General features: G+C 28.7%; 2 protein-coding genes across 8 annotated transcripts in view; one reads left to right on the top strand and one right to left on the bottom strand.

The window, feature by feature from the left end:
* The window catches only part of cno (adherens junction formation factor afadin), a 65,402-nt gene extending 61,587 nt beyond the window's left edge, over positions 1-3,815 (top strand). For 6 of the 7 annotated variants that reach the window (XM_089218559.1, XM_015523964.2, XM_015523965.2 and 3 more), the window contains 10 exons: positions 159-290; positions 380-512; positions 617-931; positions 993-1,137; positions 1,211-1,894; positions 1,982-2,130; positions 2,201-2,303; positions 2,738-3,166; positions 3,248-3,354; positions 3,428-3,815. In XM_089218559.1, coding sequence (XP_089074685.1) covers positions 159-290; positions 380-512; positions 617-931; positions 993-1,137; positions 1,211-1,894; positions 1,982-2,130; positions 2,201-2,303; positions 2,738-3,166; positions 3,248-3,354; positions 3,428-3,644 — 2,414 coding nt within the window. In that variant the 3' untranslated portion in view covers positions 3,645-3,815. Of the gene's footprint in view, positions 1-158; positions 291-379; positions 513-616; positions 932-992; positions 1,138-1,210; positions 1,895-1,981; positions 2,131-2,200; positions 2,304-2,737; positions 3,167-3,247; positions 3,355-3,427 lie in introns of those variants that run through there. The other variant, XM_089218560.1, reaches the window with a different exon arrangement.
* A 4,847-nt stretch (positions 3,816-8,662) lies between these two features.
* On the bottom strand, positions 8,663-11,133 carry LOC149058885 (uncharacterized). The gene is made up of 6 exons (XM_089221292.1): positions 10,551-11,133; positions 10,341-10,415; positions 10,115-10,258; positions 9,714-9,848; positions 9,222-9,305; positions 8,663-9,159 (listed from the first exon to the last, which is right to left on the bottom strand). Exons 1-6 carry the CDS (start codon positions 10,675-10,677, stop codon positions 8,810-8,812), a joined length of 915 nt encoding a protein of 304 aa, XP_089077418.1. The 5' UTR covers positions 10,678-11,133; the 3' UTR covers positions 8,663-8,809.
* Between the last annotated feature and the right edge of the window lie 9,540 nt (positions 11,134-20,673).

Genomic DNA, 20,673 nt, shown 5'->3' with positions numbered 1-20,673 from the left:
TAATAAAATAGGAAAAGCTGAATTGAATGTTAGTTTTTGTAGTCTTTTTTTACTTGATTGTTATTTGTTGGATGTAGATTTTAATTATTTGAATGCTTAGTCAAATGATACTTTTTATGTTAAGTATGAGACAATAATTTGTATTGCTATTGAATTAGGTCCTCGTCGTATGAGCGAAAGGGACCTACCATCTCGGGTGTTGAGCGAACAACAAAACATCAACTCCAGAGGTCCACCACCTCACCATCTGTCACAAATTCAAAGTTCGAAATCCGTCCCTTCTCTCCACAGTAAGTTTTTTGTTTAGTTAAGTTTAAATCTTACACTCAGCTACTATAGACATTTTTGATATATTTTTATATTGTATAAACTTTTACAGGCGTTGAAGGGGCTAGCTCAGCCATACCTCCCGTAGTCGGTAGACCACCAACTCAACACGAAGTATTTAATCCTGGATACAATCGCACTTCAACCACATATAATCTTCATCAACAAAATACACTTAGATCTCGGTAAAAAATGCATTTGTATTTAATTGGTCACTACTAATTGCCTCCCCTCCTCATAATAACTTTTCTTAATAATTTTTCATATAAACGTTTTTTTTTTTTTTTAGGTCTAGCCAAAATCTAAATGATCCTCGTCCACACTCCCAAATGGCTATACGTCAACCATCTAATCCAAATCTTTTAAATGGAAACTATCATCCAGAAAGATCACCATCTGTACATCCAAGTGTTTATCAACCACAACAACATCCTGCATATCAACAGCATGTACAGCAACAGCTATTGATGCAACAACAATTTAATAGTCCTACTCCAGAAGTGACTAGTGAACGCTTTTATCAAAATGTTAACCAAATATACAGAAATCAAGACCAAAATGGATATGGTCCATCTGGAAAATTGCCAAGCCCACCTGATGAAAGGTATGTTTGTTGTTTAAGCATGTACGTGTATAAATTAAAGTTAATGTATAAACAATTTCAGAACTCCAAATCAATTGCAAAAAAGTTTCAGAGGATCGCAATCATCATTGCAAAGCAGACAAAGCTCAGATGCTACACAGCATCTGAAAGACAGACCCACGTCAGCTTATATATCTAATAAGGATACTTACAATTTACAAAACCAAGTAAGGATATTGATCTTGTGATTTTATCTTACAAATATCAGATAAAAATGTATTAAACACTTGTTGTTAACAGGGAATGACAATGCGTTCTCAATCATCGCGAGATATGTTAAGACAGGATGCAAAGTTGCAAGAGATGACAGAAGAAGTTCGTAGACGTGAAATGAGGTCTAGTGGAGTTATGTCTCCTCACCAATATGCTACACAACAGAGACCACCACCTAATCGTACTCAGCCATATCATGGTTACCAGGAAACGAAGCCTACCCCATACCTTGGAGATCAAATAAAATCACAACAAGACATGGTTCGTCCTCAACAATTTAATCATCCAATGAGAGCTACAATTCCTGAGCCCATGCCACCCGCGTATAGAGAATCACCTCCACCACCTCCTCCACCACCGACCTCAACTCACCCATTGTACCAGACAAGTCCACCACGAAATGAGCCTAACCGATATATGGCCAGTGGTGGTGAACCACCTAGAGGGGGTTTCTATCAGACACCTACAGAGCCGTCCAAGCAATACCCATATCAAGGAACTAATCCTTGGCAAAGAGAAGAAAAAGAAAAAGAAGCAGAACGTAGGAGAGAAGCTGCTAGAATGTGGCGTGATCAACAAATGAGTGAACTCATAGCACTTGGACCAAACAGAACTGTTAGCCAAGAAGAACAGCTGCGAGCTCTAAGGTTAGAGAAGGAATTTGAGCGTAGGGCTGAAGAAGAGGGAGAAGATGAAGATGACGATGATCAAGTAAAATAAATAATATTTAATGTTGTAGTTTGAGTTATAATATATTATGGTTGCTAGTAAAAGTAATTAAATTATACCATGATTTAGGAAGCAAATGAAAGAGTTCAACAGTTGATGCGAAGTGCCCAACAACAAAGTGATAGGAGACCACCCGCAAATACAGTTCGGACACCAAACAATAATTTTAATTATATGAATGGTTCGCAAAGGGGTCCACAACCTGTGCCTTCTAATGGGTATGTTAATTTATACTGTGAATTCTAGTTAATATTGAGTAATAATATATTTTGTATTGTTATTTAAAAGAATAAATGATGAAAAAGAACGATTAAGAAGACTAAAAGAAATGAAAACAAAACAAGTGGAAATGGAAGCTATGAGAGAAGCAGAATTAAAACTCAAAAGAAAGGTTTGTAATGTAAACATTCAAATATTCATAATTTTTTTTTCAACTAAGTACAGAATTCTATATTTTGATTTTTCTCAAACATTTAAATAAAAAACTGTTACCTATGTTTGTCATGCTCAATTTCATATTTAGTCATAATTATTGATAAAAGGTAGACTTTTAGAATACTTCCATTATTGTATATTTGATTAATGTTATTCAGCAGCTATTTAAAATTTAAAATGAATACTAATATTTAATAGCGTTGTTGTGGTTTTCAGTATTTATGATGAAAAATATAACTTCTAATTTCAATAAAAAAAAATCTTTTAGTTTAAAACTAACTATAAACGGCTATAAATTAAATGGATTGAATAAATAATCATGACTTAAAATATAGTTTCTAAGCTCATGCTACTCAGTTTCACATACATTGTTTTTTTTTTAAATTTCAGGAAGAAGAATTCAAGTATCAACAACAACAGCAACAGCTTATGAATCAATCATATAATAACAATACACCCAATAGACTTAACCGTTCTGTTAATCCACCCAACAACTTATCATTAGATAACTCTGGTTATGGTTATAGCTTGGCTTCACAAGGAAGTTTACCATCTCAACGGTTGGACAATTTGCTGGGCGGACCTAACAACAATGACCCACCACAACCACCTGAACGTGGTTCTTCATATGCCATCATGAGTCAAGTGGAAACTAAAGCAACACCACCTAGACCGCCAGTTCTCACATCAACACCAAATGGAGTAATAACTACACCAAATGCAAACACCACACCCAAACGTGTATCATTCCAAGATCCTACTTCAATGCCGCCTTCACCACCATCCCCAACATTGGAGAAAATTATGGAAGACCCAGATGTAAGAATTGTTTGTATACTACAATTATTATTAATTGATTTTTGGTATGTTCAATAAATATTTATTTTTTATTTTCAATAGAACTTCATCAATCAAGCCCAAACAATGTTAGCATCACCACGGAGTCCAGATGTTCAGTTTACTAGTGGTAATACACCAGGTGTGATTGGATCACAAGAAGTATACAGGTAAATAAAAATATTAATCACTATTTACTGTTGCCTAAGTAAGTAAATTCTAAATTATTTAATTATATTTTAGGGATCCAAGACAACGATTACTAGCTGAACAACAAAAGCAACAAATGTCTAATAAAGCCGGTAGTACAGTACCAGAAAAACTAAGTTTCAAAGAAAAAATGAAAATGTTTGCCATGGAAACCGGAGAAGACGGTACGCCTAAAGATAAAGTAAAAATATCTAAAGCTCAACGAGAGATTGATAACTTAGGAACATCAAGTACATCTTTGACTAACTAAATAATAATATTTGAACAATATTTCTTAGAAATGCACTTAAACATCCCATTAAAGTTTAGTATTTTTTTTTTTTTTTTTTACATAAAGGTTTACTGCAGAAATCTTAATTATTAATTGTATTTAAATATTTCATTTTTTTTTCTTTAATCATCATCATATTATAATTAATAAGTACAAGTCTTAAATTTGTGATCTATTATAGTTGAATATTAAACTATAGTTTATTTTCTATTATATTGTATTGTTATATTGTTGAGAATAATAGCGTTTAAATTATTATCGTTGAATAGTTGTACTATTGTGTTTTATTTTTTAATTTTTGCCGCTTTATGTTATGTACCACTATTATTTTTTCAATAATGAGTTTCGAACAATTTGAATAATTAAATTTGTTCACAAATTATTCAAGATCTACTTAGAACAATACATTGTATACAATATATTTAAGGATCAATTTTGTTATCTATACAATCAAACTTTGCATATTATTATTATTATTATTATTATTACTATTTTTTTTATATATAATTTTAATTTATTGTAAACTCTTAGTTAAATTTTTTATTTTGTTTTAATAAATTTATTTGAGTTGAAAAAAATAGTGAAGAAATTTAAATAAAAAAGTTATATTATATAATTATGAAATATTGTTTGTACATTTTTGTGTAAAACGAATTTAATTTCGATTTCTAAAAGTATTTTATAATATTGCTGTATTTATTATCTTTTAATATTTATTATTCATTTTTATCATTACTATTGTAATTATTATTATTAATTGTAAAAATAAAACAAAATTCTATATATATTTAATATTACATAATATAATTAATATATCGTATATTTTTTAATAATACATCAATTTGTTTAGTGTTTATAATGATTTTGTATCTTGTTGACATATTAGACACTTAGAAATTTATTGAATACCATAAAGTAGTACATCAGATCACAAACGACTGCATTTGAAGTTTAAACATTATGTCATTATGTAAACTTCATTCATACTATTTTTTATTATGTGTACCACTGTAATATATTGTTTGTATAATTAAATATTAACAATTGCCCAAAAGTATATTATGCTAATGTTGGCCACTAAACCATTTTTTTAAGGATCATTAGCTATTCACTATAATTGATTCATTAAATGTTTAGTGTTTGTATATGCAACTCAGCATTAGTGTTTTTAGGAGCAAAATTGCTTAGGCTCTCAAACATTGAATGGATACTTTTTGTTTATTTATAATGTAGCTATTGGTTACAGATAATATTATACTTAATAATTAATAGAAGACTGGTATATCAAAATGTTTATAAATTATGAACACAATTTCATTATTAGCTTTTATGATTTGCTTTCCTAATATTCTTTTTGTATTTTTACACATAAAGACAAATACCAATATTAACGATCATGGATTTATCTTAACTTTTCTACACTTATTGAATCTGTCTCCAGTTTTTTTGTGTTAACATAAAAAAAATTACGAAATTAAAAATGGGGAAAAATATAAAATTATTCAGTGTAATTGTTTTTGTATTAATTTATATCTACTATTAATAATATTTAAAATCAAATGTCTAAAACGGACGGCCTTGGAAATTCACAGCTTTTGACTGATTTTCATTAAGTGTTTGTCAATAAATTAAGTAAGATCTGCAGGGTGTCATGGGGAAAGGAGCATTTTATACCTTAATTTTTACTTCACAACAAATAAATGTGCTACACTGGTAACAGTCATTTTCCATAAAAAACAAAATAGTTGTTATGTTAATTGGACCTATGATTGGATATTATTTAATACTTGGTCAAAACATATATTTATCAGTCGTTCAATTTTAAAATCAAAGCAAAATATATACTTTCAAACGTGCTTTGACTAAGTATTTTTTTTTCTTTTGCTAGTAGACATTCATCTGGTAAATAGGCATAAGGTATTGTTCAAGTATTACTTTAAATATTTATCCCAAATTTAATTATTTATTTATTCATTCTAAATAATAGAATGGTATTGATTTAAAATTGTAGTAAAACAATGCCATACTTTTGGATTATTAGTCCTAAGTAGGTAATTCTTCTGAAACCATTGAATAACGATTTTGAATTGAAATGTTAAATTTAGTTGACCTTTATTTTTGTCGTCTTCCCATGTATCGTATCCAATAGTCTCGAGTATCGTTGATAATAATTCATCACCAACATTTCAAGATCTATTGAGAATGGTCATATTTATCTTTGAGGAAATACATAAATAAATATAGTTACAATAAGGATCTCTGACAACGGCTACACACGAATTGCGTCCCGAAATATTTCGATCGTGTTGTTGGTGTAAACGTTTGTGTAACCTTCATTATCTGTTAAATACAACTTAAACTATAAAAACACTATAAAATGACTTCGGTGATTTTGAGAGAAAAAATTAAACATTATATTTAATATTGATGGATACAAATTTCGGTATCATAAAACATTAATTAACATTTTATTTTACTTACATCTAATTGCATACCAATGATAAAAAAACAATATTTTTAACCTACCGATAGTCGTAATTTGTTATCGACAGTCCTAAGTCTGTATGAAATGAGAAGGAATTAAGGAAAATAATGTTTTTACTTTGGGACGCAATTCGGGTAGTTGTTAAATATGGTTGGGACGCAATTCGTGTAGTCGTTAAATATCTTTGGGACGCAATTCATGTGGAAAAGGGATTTCGGGACGTAATTCATGTTTTTAATTATGTAATTATGTAATTCATTGCAGCGCTGACAACGATCACACCGGGATTTTTTTTTGAGGGATCTACTAAATTATAAACAATATAGATGATAGTAAATTCTTACAAAGTGTGATTGCTTGGCTTTAAAACGGTCCACGATCGACCATTTGGTCACCGCTCAGAGGCGTACTCACTAGTTTTCAATAAGGGGGGGGGGGTTGAACATTTTGTTTCTTATCACTGGGACTTTGTCACCTTCTTTTTAAAAATATTCTTACTTACCTATCTAATCTTACAGTTCTTAACAGATAATGCATGCAATCGTTGTATATTGCATGTTGACATATGATTTAAAATAGATATATTTTGATTATTTTTTCCCCTAAAAAAAATTTTTTTTAGAAAATTGCTCCTTTGAGTTATATTGTATATAGGGGAGAGGTGGCCACAGTGAGACACTAAAAATTACTTTTTAAATATTGTTTTTGTTTTAAGTGATAATCCTTCAACAGCGTTATTATGGTTTTATTCTAAATATTATTGAGCGTTAAAAAACATATTAATACATACTAAAATTTAATGAAATTTCAACCCAAAGTGTCTCACTGTGACCCAGCCTTGTACACAATGAGACACGTCACAGGGCACTATGTAATATAAAACCTTTTAAATTTTTTTCAGTTTATCTTTTATATTTGAACTTTTCATTTCACAACATTTTATTATATGATAAAACAATCAAAGAGAATTTTTTTAACAAATTTTAAAATAATTAATTGTGTTTTTGTACAATTAAAAAAATGTAGGTATTCACTTTGTTTATTTCAATAGTTTTATGTTTAAGTTTTAAAAATTAAATAAAAATCATAACCTAATATCACTAATATGATCACAATTTATTTCAACAGTCTTGTTTTAGAGTTAACTGATGTTGGGAACAGCGAGACAACAGTATTTATCTGTCTCACTGTATACCGATCTATTATTTTGCAGATTTTTTATTATTCTCGTATGAATATTTATGATAAACAATTGTGCATATAAATAAATTGTGCACAAGAAAAATTTAATTTATACATATCTTAAAATACGTAACTTTGAATAAAATTCGATACCAAAATTGAAAAAAACGAAGCTCACATTTTTCACGTTTTGATAACAATATAAAAAAAAAAATAACAATATTATGATAAGATGATAGTATCATTTTTGACCAGAACTTACTAATAGCATACTAGTATAGCTATATCCGTGACTAATAGACAATAGTTAACCATTATGTTTATTATGATTTTATGAATTTTCTGGATTCTCCATCTGCAATGATGGTTAAATATTAAATTAGTCGACTTAAATTTAATGGATCACCGTGCCCCATGTCTGGCCGTGGCCACCTCTCCCCTAAGTACGAACACACAAGACTACGTAGGATAGTGAGGTCATGGGGGAGGTTCAAACCCCACGACCCCCCCCCCCCCTTGAGTACGCCCCTGTCACCGCTGGTCCGTCCGATAATTTCTTACACATATAGTTTTCTCCAGTAAAAAACAGTTTAAAATCATTGTATTAGTAGTCAACGATTTGAGGCTTTAGATGGTCTTGACGAGAGTCGATGTTAATGAAAAATGTCGCCTTTATTGCCTTATCGATACAGCCATTAGCCATACAGGGATATATTATTATATAATATACAGATGAGTGTCCCGCGAGGATTTACCCATTGCGATATCTCCCGAAATAATGGAGATATCAAAATTCTGGTTTTGTTCTAAGACTCACTGGGACGAGAACAACAATTATTTCATTTTTTTAAATTTATTTTAATGTTTTGGTAGGAAATTTTAAAATTATATTTTTTATTTAATTATTTCCAAAAAAAATTAAGATGGCCCATTTTGTAGGGTTTATTTTTCTGAAAATATTGACGTTTAAAAATTTTACTTTGATTAATTTCCTGATTTTTAATATTTTTTTTCTAGTTTAACAGAAATAAAATATGATTATAACTGAAGGGGTCAATGGATAAAGGTGTTAACTAACATTTTTGAAATTGTTCACAAACACAACTTTTGTAACTAAATATTTGTAAGCCATGGAACTTTTTTGATATTCAATATATGAAATTACTTATAAGAGTATTAATATGGGTCTAGGGGTCCTCTGTAACACACTATAACTTGGATATTGTACTTCCACCATGTAACTAAAAAACCTTATTTAACACCTTTATCCATAAAATAATGGTATAAATATGTAATAGGTACTGTGAATAAATGAGTTATAAGGAGAAAATGTTTTTATAATTTATTTTTAATAAAATACATTATTAATCAAAAAACAATATAATATAACTTTTATGTTTAGAACTTGAAACACCAATGAAAAAAAAAATTAATTAACTTTTATCAAATATTAACCAAATCAATATTTATAATATTACTATGAATAATACTTGTACTTAGAAAAACAGAATATAATAAAATTAAGCTTATGATAGAAAATATTGTTCATAGATTCAAATAGAAGCTTTCTTCTTTCCAAATTTACTGTAGTGGTACACTTTAAGCGACATTTTGACATACACAGCTGACCTTCATTAGCACACTTTGCTGGAACAATCACTCCTTTTTGTGTTGTATACTGTTTGCCTGTTTTCCTTTCAATAGTTGCTTTTTTTCTTTTCCAATTGTTTTGATTAAGTGTTCTCTTTCTACTTGCCTTTTTTTCTAGTAATACATCATTAATAGGTTCATCAATAACATTATTGAAAGCTTCGGGCTGTATATTATCTAAACAATAAAAAAATTACTAATTTATCATAATTTATTATATTTTTAATTTATACACATACCAGTAGCAGTTGGTCTTAATTCATATAATATACATTGGGTTATGTCTCTGTTTGCTTGTGGAGTCCCAGGGATGATATTTACATCTTAATATTAAAAAAATAAATTATTATTAGGTATGTTTAATAAGAAATACATAATAGGTATGAATTGGCAGCAAAAATATTCATATTTAAAATAAAAATATATTAGTATGCAAAAATCATGTAATATAATTTTTACATATATTATTAAAATTAAAATTTTTATTCGTGGTAACTATTGGTCTTTGTTTAAAAAATATAAATTGATCAGTGTCTCCGTTTGCTTGTGGGATCTCAGGTATGACATTTATATCTGAATGTTAAAAACCACAATAATAATAATAAATTATTATTATATATATAATAAGCAATATATAATATATATTAGTAGGTGCAAACATATATATATTCATAATCAAAATAAAATATTAGTCATATTAGTACACAATAAGCATGTATTATAATTTTTACCTTCAATATTCAAATTTGAATTTGCATAAATTAATCCCTGCTCTTTGTCTGGACCTAGTAAATTAATCAGTTTTGTGGTATCATTGTTTGCTTGTGATCTCTCTATCTCTAATACATCATTATTAATTAATGGATCTAAAAATAAAAGTAATATTGGGTTATATAGAATAGACTATTTAGAAACTATTTAGATACTAGAACAGTAGAACATACAAAATAATCTTGTAAAATTTACCTGAACTATTCAAATCAAAAATCAACTGTCTTACAACAGACGGATGTTCATTCGTTTCAAGTATATAATCAGTATCCAAAACAAAACATTTTGAAAAAAAAAAACAGGAATAAAAATAATAACAAAATATGTAGGTAGTGTTTATTTTTTTATTTTATATACTTACTAAATGTATTCAAATCTGATCCATTAAACAACAATTTCCTTGATGAGGCTAGTGACTCATAAGTAGATAAACAATTATTATCATTTTCATTCTCTTTTGGACTATCTAATATAATATTGGCACTTTCAATATACCCATTATACCCTATGATAAGATTTAAAAATGCATGAAATATGATAAAATGAGTAGTAGTAAGAACATACTAATTATTAAAAATATATTGTACCCGAAGAAGTTTCTGATATTGCTTGTACAGAACTGGGGTTGTAATCATCATCACTCGAATATTCTTGAAAAGAATCTTTAAAATACAATTTTAGAAGTTATTAATTATTTTCTTTGTAACATTAAATTATTTTTATCAATACCTAGTGTTAATATGTGTAAATTTATCAATAAATAATAATTAATAGTATAACAACAAAATATGTTTTACCTGAATCACTGAAAAGGTTTTCTTCCAAATTATTTTTAATTTGGTTCTTAGGTCTAGTTCGGCTTAATGGAGTAATATTTTGGATTTCACGTGCTTTATCCACTAGGAATTTAGCTCGAGAACTCATAATGTGTAGAGTAAATAAAACATAACACAATAAGATAACTATTTTATTGGATAAATTAATCCAAACCAAATACAACACAAAAACCACAGTTTTAATGTAAAAATATAAAATAAATCAAAACGAACGCGACGTACGAACCGATCGCGATAATCAATATCAAACAAACAAAAATTGTTAATAACATTATTATTTGATAATAATAAAATTAACCAATAACAATAATTAAAGTAAAAACAATCCACGAAGAAAAGTTGTTATAATATTTGCAGATAATGTCTAAAAATACATATACAAAATAACACCGAAATTTAATTCAATAACAGCATGGATAAAGGCGGTAATATCCAATAACACTTTGTTCTAAGGAGTTAACATACACTACCACTTTTATCCACTACAACTAATGATTAATTCTTCTTATAACACTCTTATCAATTTTTTATTTTGGTAACTACTAAATAAAACCATATCAAATTTTGATATAATGTTTATAACATTATAACACCTTTATTCATGCAATAAAATGCATTTTTGAAAAAATGTCAGTTAACACCTTTATCCATTGACCCCTAGTTACTAGGCACACTGTCCATACTGAAATCGTTCTGCCGGCCGTACGAGCACGCGTCTGGTGCGGCGTTTCACATGATTGCAGATAACACTACCACAGAATAAGACACTACGGTGTTAAATAATCCGCAATTTTTCTCAAAACTAAAAAAAAAATTAAAGATCAGAAAACTCTACAAAATGGCTATGATTAATTTTTTTTTTTGGACATGATTAAATTAAAATATATATTTTTTTATACTTTTTTACCAAAATATTAAAATATGAAATAATTGTAGTTCTTATCCCTGTGAGTCTTGTTACAAAACCATAATTTTGATATCTTCATTATTTCTGGAGATATCGCAATGATGGGTAAATCCTCGCGGAACACCTTGTCCCATATTTGTATTGATCTAATGAACATCGTCGACATTGGGCCGGCCGTTAGTTGTTAATAACTTTTTTAATAATTTTTTCCTATAATGTACAAAGATTTCTAATTATATTATTTTTTATTAAGTCGAACAATTTAGATATTTTTTTTAAGTGTTAACATTATTGGTGGGCGGTGTCTGCGTTCGGTCCGAGTGCTACGTCTATAGTGCAGGTGTTAGCGATGTCGAGTTTGTCGATAGTTCATCTGTGTACTGGAGGCATTCTGTAAGGATATTATGGTTGATTGATAGTTCGGTACCGCAGGCAGATAATATGTTATAATATATTAATATATTATTATATGAATATTATGTACATCTATGTACCTAGTTCACTATAGTCCCACCTCGGCACCTCCGAGTTGTATACATATAACCTTAGAATCTAAGGCCTAGAACATTACGTACAATATGATCCAAGTGTACAACCATCGTATATTACTATTATTATTATCATTATTAATTATTATACAGACAAAGTGGTCTGTATAACGACAGCACGTATTACCTGTATATTATTGTAATTTCTGTAACACTATTCCGGTTAGGTATTGATGATATTTTATTATGTTAAAATTTTATTTTTTTAAATGCTGACAATAGTATAATAGGCACTACCTACATAATCTACTTACATTTTACCATAATAATTGTCTCTTATAGACAGGTATCCGTTGTAGACAGGTTTCAATGTTTTAAAAATTACAATTTGTACGTACATTTGTATTGTTATCATATTGTGCAATTATCATATTAATCTGTATTGATATGTATTATATGGTACACATACATTATAAATTTAATTTTAATTATTATTTTTATATTACATGTAATACATACATACAATGACACATTACATATAAATGTATTAATTATTTCTTAAAAAATGATTCTATTGATGTTTGTTTTTTGTGCTTCGATTTGGTAATTTTCAACTCGTGATGGATAATGTAATTGGTCGTAAATTCGTAATCCGTGTTTTCACTTAATGTCCCTAAATGCGTTTCTTATCAACGTATAGTGTGTATGTATTTTTGTCCGTTATGAAATTGTCGAGTAAAATATTAGTGTCCGTGTCCGTAACAAAAGGAGTCCGTTATAGACAGGCCGAAATACATTGGAATGCCTATCTTTTTGCCGGGACCTAGTCATTTTGTCCGTTATATACAGGTGTCCGTTAAGTCAGGTTTCACTGTATATCATCATAAAAAAGTTTGAAAGAAAACAAAAAGGTATAGTTTGTGCGTTAACGTGTCGCTATCTGCCAATGCCCCGTGTTCACGTTGAACTGAAAACTATTATTATAATAGGTAGGTAGTACAACATCGATGGCGCCAGTGGCACCGAAGTGATTAAAATATACTATGACATCGTATATCAAGGCCCCCCCCTATTTTCATAATTTAACCATCAGATGTAAATCAAAGCGTCTACAAATAAGTAATGTAACGATTGACCTATATTTTTATGTTTAAACGTATATTCTGTATGCAGAACACGGAAGTACCTCATGGCGGTCCCCCCATCTTAAAAATCTGCTATGACATTATGCCATATATAAATTGAGCGGTCGGCGCTACTGGATGGCGCCACTCATTCAATGAAATGTTCAAATGTCGGGACTGGCGATAATGATAGTATAATTGAGATTTTAACTTAATATTATAATATCTCGACAGTTAATAATGAACATAATATTATATTAATACTTATATATGCATCACATGAGTGGTAAAGATCACATTTTTAAATTCTGCAGAGGACTGATTTCCGTAGGTTAGGTTATATATATATACCTATATATACCTAATTGAGCGTACCTATGTTCAATTATGTTTACATTACCGGTTGATAGATCGTCGATGAGGAATAATATTATTAAGAATATTATATTATCATTATAAAAGTATTCATATTATATTGGTTAAAAAGTATTATTATTATTTTTTTTTAACTAAAGTATAACTCAGATAAAATGCTAAACAAATAAAAAAACTCTACCGGTTAAAAATATTTATTGTAATAGCTTAATCTATCCACACTACCTTCACCCTCAGACAGGCTCCGTGTCCAAATGTTTCTCTATATGGCACACCCATTCCTACCTCTCCTACTGTTAAATACCTTGGTCTAACACTTGATCAAAGACTTACTTGGGCCCACCACATAAGAACCAAAAGACTAGCTCTAAATAATCGCCTACGCATGTTAAAAACGGTATTATGCAATAATAAATATACCTCCACGTCCACCAAACTTCTTATATATAAAAGTCTACTCAAACCAATGTGGACGTACGGTCTGCAGTTATGGGGTATAGTGCAAAAAAAACAAACGTTAACAAAATTCAAGCATTCCAAAACATTGCCCTAAGGAAACTAACAAATGCACCTCCCTACGTCTCAAATTTTTCCCTTCATTCAGACCTACAACACAATAGCAGAGGAATCCAAATGTTTCTATAAAAGATTCTACAACCACCTAAGCACTCATGCGAATCCACTTGTTAAAAAATTGGCCTCCGCTACTATACCAGGTAATCCCCCTAGACGCCTAAAGCGCAAGTGGTGTCGTGATTTGTTATAGTTATAATAATAATAATAATAAAAAAAAAAAAAAAAAAAAAAAAAAATTAGTAAATAATTAAGAATTCACAGAAAGTGTCATCAATGGGTGGCTCCTTTCATCAAATTATTTTCCTGTCATATTACTCTTAGCATATATTCTTATTGTATTATGTATTAATGATACAGATTGTATATTACTTGTAAAAATAAAAAAAAAAAAAAAAATTGTAATAGCTTAGCTTTTTTTTTGAGATAACTTAAAACACAATAGGAGTGACAAGTTAAAATCAGATTTATCCGTATACTTGTTACTGTGGGCGTAGTTAAGACTAATTATTTATTATTTATTTTTCATGTTATAATCATTCTTCATATAATTGTTTTAAATACAAATAAAAGAACAATTATTAATACTTATTGATTAAATAATAATTTAACTGTCACTAAATGTACTACTAAACTATTTAAATGTGATTGCTTAAATCACCGAGTTAGTTATAGTACAAAACAGAATTAATTTTTGATAAAATATTCAGTTATTATTTACGAAAAGTTTAAAGTTACACAGAAATCACCATATTATTATGTGTAATTAAAATGAAAAAAATGTATTCAACTCCTTTTGACTAAGTTTAATTAATATTTTTATTCATTTCGGCTTAAATGTTTTGAGTCAAAATATTGTTTTTTATGTATTAACTTATAACTTAGCTAACTTGAAATAATTTATTTTGTTAACTTCCCAAATTCTCACCTTTCAAAGTCATGTCGTTATATTATGATGGTATTACTAGTTGTAATAATAGTATACATTGTAGTGTATGCTATTTGAATCATAATTCATTTTGATTGGATAAAATAGACAGCTGGACCAGCTGGTATAATTAGGTAGGTCCTCGACAGTAAAATAATTTCAGAGTAAATTTCTGAAGATAAAAAAAATAAAAACCTTCATAAAAAGCTTCTAAATGCTTCTAAAGCATTCTAAATTTGTTGTGCACTCAACGAGTTTCCGTATGAAAGTACTGTCATTTCAAATGAAAAACACTAGAATAATTTAATTTTTCAATTATTATACAGTACGAAGCTTGCTATATTTTCAGAACTGGTTACAGCTGTGCTTCAGTCATAATACAATAATCACTGGATAATTTAAAATTCAAGGGACTGTGTTAAAAATTTGATTTATCGAGGTTTTCGATTTACCGAGTGTTCGAATAATCAAGGGAAAAAATTAATTCAAATTAAAACGAAGTGAAAAATTGTATGTATGCACAATGCACATTTATTTATTATAAAAACATATTATTATATTTTACAATTATTAATTGACATTTATTTACTATATTATTATATTTTACATATTAAAGAAATCTGTTATTATTATTATTTTTTTTTTGTGATAAATTGCTGGCCACAATCTGGTCCATAGCGTTGTCTAACTTACTGATCGCAAGATTTTGATTCAAATTTTAGAGGTTCGTGGAATTAAAATTCGAATTGTAGAGTGTGTCCCACCTACAGACATTTCGAATTATCGAGGGGACCGGAATACATGTATTTTCTTCTAATTATAGAGGTTTTCTCAGGGGACTTTGCGTTTAGTTCGATTTATGGAGTTTTTCAAATTATAGAGGTTCGAATTATCGAGTGATTACTGTATAATGTTATATGTATATAACTGCCTAGAACTAGGTAAGTATCTACCTATTATGGTAAAACGAAGCTTACTATATTTAGTGCTACAGTGGTAAAGAGCGGTATAAGTGTTTGGTACGTTTAATTTAATATTTATCGTCTTCTGTTTGTTCGACGACCTTTCCACCGGCTGTCCTTTATTTATATATTTATTTTTTTTCATCATTAATCGTCCTGCAGTCCCCGTGGTCTCAATCTCCCTCCGACATCACGTCGTCAGATGTTTCTTACGCTCGTCTTCGTCTGGGTCAATCAACCGACCTAATACCTATAATAATATGATTAATATGACCTATATATTTTGGTACAGGGCATGCGACAATTACAAGGTCCGTCTACATCTAAGCACGCGCATATCCATCTTGCAGTCTTCATATTACACACACACACATGCAATATAATATAGATATAGGTAGGTAGGTTTATTCATAAAACAATTATAACTGTTAAGACTCGGCGTCTGGCTTACCCTTTAATTTCTCGCGTTCTCTCGTTCCTCGAATTCGTATAATTTATTCGTGCCTAGTGGCTGATGATTATATATACACATGTAGGTATTAAGAGATCTCGTCTTATTAGTTACCCTGTTCACTTTCCGAAAATTCTGAATTCTGAATCCAAGATAACTATACCTATATTATAAAGTCTTCACTACTTAATATTTTGTGCACACCGCGAGCATATTATATTTAAACAAATAATTATTGTTGAGCTTGTAATATTAACAAATACAGACTAAATGAGTGTATGCAAATATTATCGTATAAATGTATAATAAAACACAATTTTATGAAAGGTATTATAATATAATATATAAAGTTACCACTGATCATTGATTTTACATTAAAGTTGAACGTTTTGATCGTGCTAACATATAATATATGTTACAATAATGATTATAATTGTTTAGATATTATATTTTGAATTAGGCACATTCATCGTTTTTTTTAAATAATTATCTACTCAAGTATAAAGTACTGAATAATAATTTATAGTGAAGAGGGGAGAAGGTTTCATGTGAAAAACAGAAATTTGTATCGTTACATACTTACATCAGAAAATTCCTTAAACAATGCAAAAGAACCAATTAATAATTAAAAAAGTCATCTTTATATTTTAATATGCTGAAAATCAAAATCTGAATAAACTCATTAATCAAGGAAAAACGGAGATAAGCATATTTGGTGAATCGCCCTGTATAATATTATATCATAATATACATAAACATAATGCTATTGCATGATATTAAAAATACGTGTCTGCGTAAAACTGTAATTCTTATACCAGCAATGATGGTTGGTCTTCTTCATTTGTTTATGTTACTTGTGAATCCGATGGAATGCCTTTCTATAAACAGTAAAATCCACTGAATGTTATAATATATTGTTTACACAAAGTTGTATTTAATATAAAACCAAAACGGTCTGAACGGTTTAGGCTAGTGAATACGATCTTGCGCTTTATTCAATTCTGTTATTTTTTATTTTTTTGAATATTTCTTGTTATAGCATATCTAATCAATTAATATGAAATATAATAATCAAAGAGGAAGCTCGTTTTGGTTATCTAGCGTTGCATCTGAAACCAAACCTAAAGAAAATCAAATATTATCAATAATAGATTAATAGTGTATACTGTATAGTAAGATAAATACCTCAGAATAACAGTCAGGGACTGATTTATAGAAATGGGGCACCAGAACACAACTTAAAAAGAGACCACATTTATAGGTACTCGTGTAAACTTTTACTAAGTTTAATCCCAAGTTGAAAGTTCTAACCTAGCCCCAAAACTCTTGCAAATACAATGTTTATAAATTGTAAATACATAGTGTATTTAGGTACACGTGGATCGTGTAAATGTGTTAAAGTGAGCATAACATTGTAAGCAGCCATGTTGTATTTTGAACGAAAATTAACATAGACACTTATACAAGTATTCAACTAATCACAAAGTACATAGGTAAAGATGTTAAATAAAACTATGAACATTATAATACGCACTAATGTCCACGAGTACTTACAACTAATAAAAATATATTAAATAATTAATAAGTTAGGTTGAATCGCTAAACAAAAACAAAATATGTTGGGCATCAAGTAAAGTAGGTAATTCAAAACAAACAATTTAATTTTATGACAATAATTATACAATTGTGATTATAATGATTTGAATGGTAGTATTTAATTTGCTTAATTAATACTATTAATTGTGTGAAGTATATTAACTGAACTCGTTACCAAGCTACGTCACAATACTGATAATTTATTAGTTGACGGAAGCTAAAAAATACTTATACCTACAAGAAGAAAAAACATATTGCAAAAAAACTATTTCATAGTTTAGATTGATTATACCATTATGGTATCCGATAATCATCCAGATGTCAGATGATCCAATAGGCAGGCCCGGATTAAGATTTACAGTGCACATAGGCTGTAAAAAATTTGGTGCCCCTATTTAAAAAAAATATTGTACACATTTCTCTACTTGATACTTGATTAAATAATAAAATATTATTTTAGGTTTATTAGCCACAATATGTACATGTATATAATATGTGAAAACAAGTAAAAACATAAAATTAAAATAAAATAAAATATATTTTATATTTATAAAAATATAAAATAATCATATTATAAAAAATAACGAACCATTAATTTATACTTTTCTTTTTTTTATTATTGATTACATATTAAGTATTAATAATATTAATATTATAACAATATTATCTATGATTGATTATTACTATTTCAAATTTCCGATGTACAGTGAAAACTCTTTATAACGAAACTCGTTACAACGAAAAACTCTATATTACCTAAATAACATTAAGTTAACTGATAATGGTTGGTTTGATTTAAAACCTATTAATTGCTCTCTATTACGAAAACTCTCAATAACGAAAGAAATCACATGGTCACTTCACATTCGTTATAGAGAGTTTTTACTGTATTTAAATAAAAATTTAAAATAACATCAAGCCTACACTGCTTACGCCTTAATCCGGGCCTGCCAATAGGGTTCCTGGAATCCGTATAAAACATGTATTTGATAACAGTAAATTACTCTGTCACAGTGTCGTAAATTTTAGTATATAGGAAACTTCTTATCATAAAAGTGAAAAACTTAAGTTTTTAAAAGAACAATTCTGTTCAACTGTTATCGTTAAACTATTTAAAATCGGAACTTATTACGTTATAATATTATGATTAATAACAAAGTTTGTACGTACCTGTTGAAAATGAAATTTCTCATAGAAAATGATATGTGCTGTGATAATTATTATGCTGATAAGTGGTACCAGAGTCAATGACCACAATTTACTTATTTCCAGTTTATGACACCCCCCGTGCAGAGATCCCGCGAACACCACTGGACATCCACTGCATTATATGTATTTATTATAATATATGGTAATTTTTGTCGTTGAATAGTCAAATAATAAATATGAATAGGAAAAATACTTTATTTTTAGGCACTTTTTATTGAATTTTTCAAGGAAATTGTCGATGCCTCGATGGTAACATATTTGTATCAGTGTTTTAAATTACTTAGGTATGACCTTTTAGAAATGTTCATGTTTTGAGACTATCCAAAATTTTTACCCACTTATAATGCTTTTTATTATTATATCAAACTGGATAATTAAAAAAAATACACTTTCTTCAGATAAATATTTAAAATGCAATGTTATTATTTATAAAACTTTAACAGCTGTTAAAACATTCAAATTTCTACATTATATAGGTATCTATACTATATATAGGGGGCTCGAAACAAAATTATTTTATTTGAGTAGGTTAGTTAATTTTTAATCTACTCAGGTTATTTATTGTTTCACTTTTGTGCGGTTACCTTTGCATTACTCATTTTGCAATGCTTCTATAAAAACATAAATATCATTAGGATGTACCGTTTTTGACTTACGTTTTAAATTTATTATTCTACCTTCCACAAATATTATTCGTACCACCTAAATCCATAAAACTTTGTTTTATTGTGTGGGTACTTTCCTAAAAATGGAAACAATTTGTATTTACTGATGCTGTTGAGATTGGTAAGGTAATTCGGGGAAATCTTCAAAACACTCGTGTACCTACGCTTACAACTTTCAAAAACTGTCTACTTAATTTAACATCAACAACAACATTTAAAAATCAAAAATCTATCCAACTATTATTCGGAGTCATTAAGTGTTCCGCGAGATCAATAAAGCACGCGTTACGTTTAATAAATTTCAATTAAAATAGTTAGTAGTAAATTATAAAAGTTTATAACAGGGACCAATATAATTCGTAACTGCCATCATTATTCGCTTGACAACTTTCTTAACTTCATCACACATACCCGTATCATGCAGCATATAATATCTACATATTTAGGGACATTTTCACAACATAACAAACATGTCGCTATAATATATATTATTTTTTATTGAGTTATTACTTTGTAAACTACAATAATATATTAATATCTGCACTTGAACCGCGGGAAAAAGTCTGTTTCTTACATAAATATAAACGATATTTATAATTATATCCTAATCCTATCACATCGATTATTATTTAGAAACAAGACAAAAATCAAAAATTAAAAATACTTAATATATTTTATCTGTAAAATAACCTAAAAAATTATTTCGTCGAGTGTTACTGCTAGATCCACAGATATGATAATAAACTAGATTGCTAATTTGTATAAATTGACAAGCAATCCGGGAGACGCCGATTTCCCGCCATGTT

This window comes from Diuraphis noxia, unplaced genomic scaffold (assembly GCF_037042655.1).
Source record: "Diuraphis noxia isolate RWA-SAM2 unplaced genomic scaffold, SU_Dnox_SAM2 contig0002, whole genome shotgun sequence".
Lineage (NCBI taxonomy): Eukaryota > Metazoa > Arthropoda > Insecta > Hemiptera > Aphididae > Diuraphis > Diuraphis noxia.
This window is presented reverse-complemented; position numbering and strand designations above follow the sequence as displayed.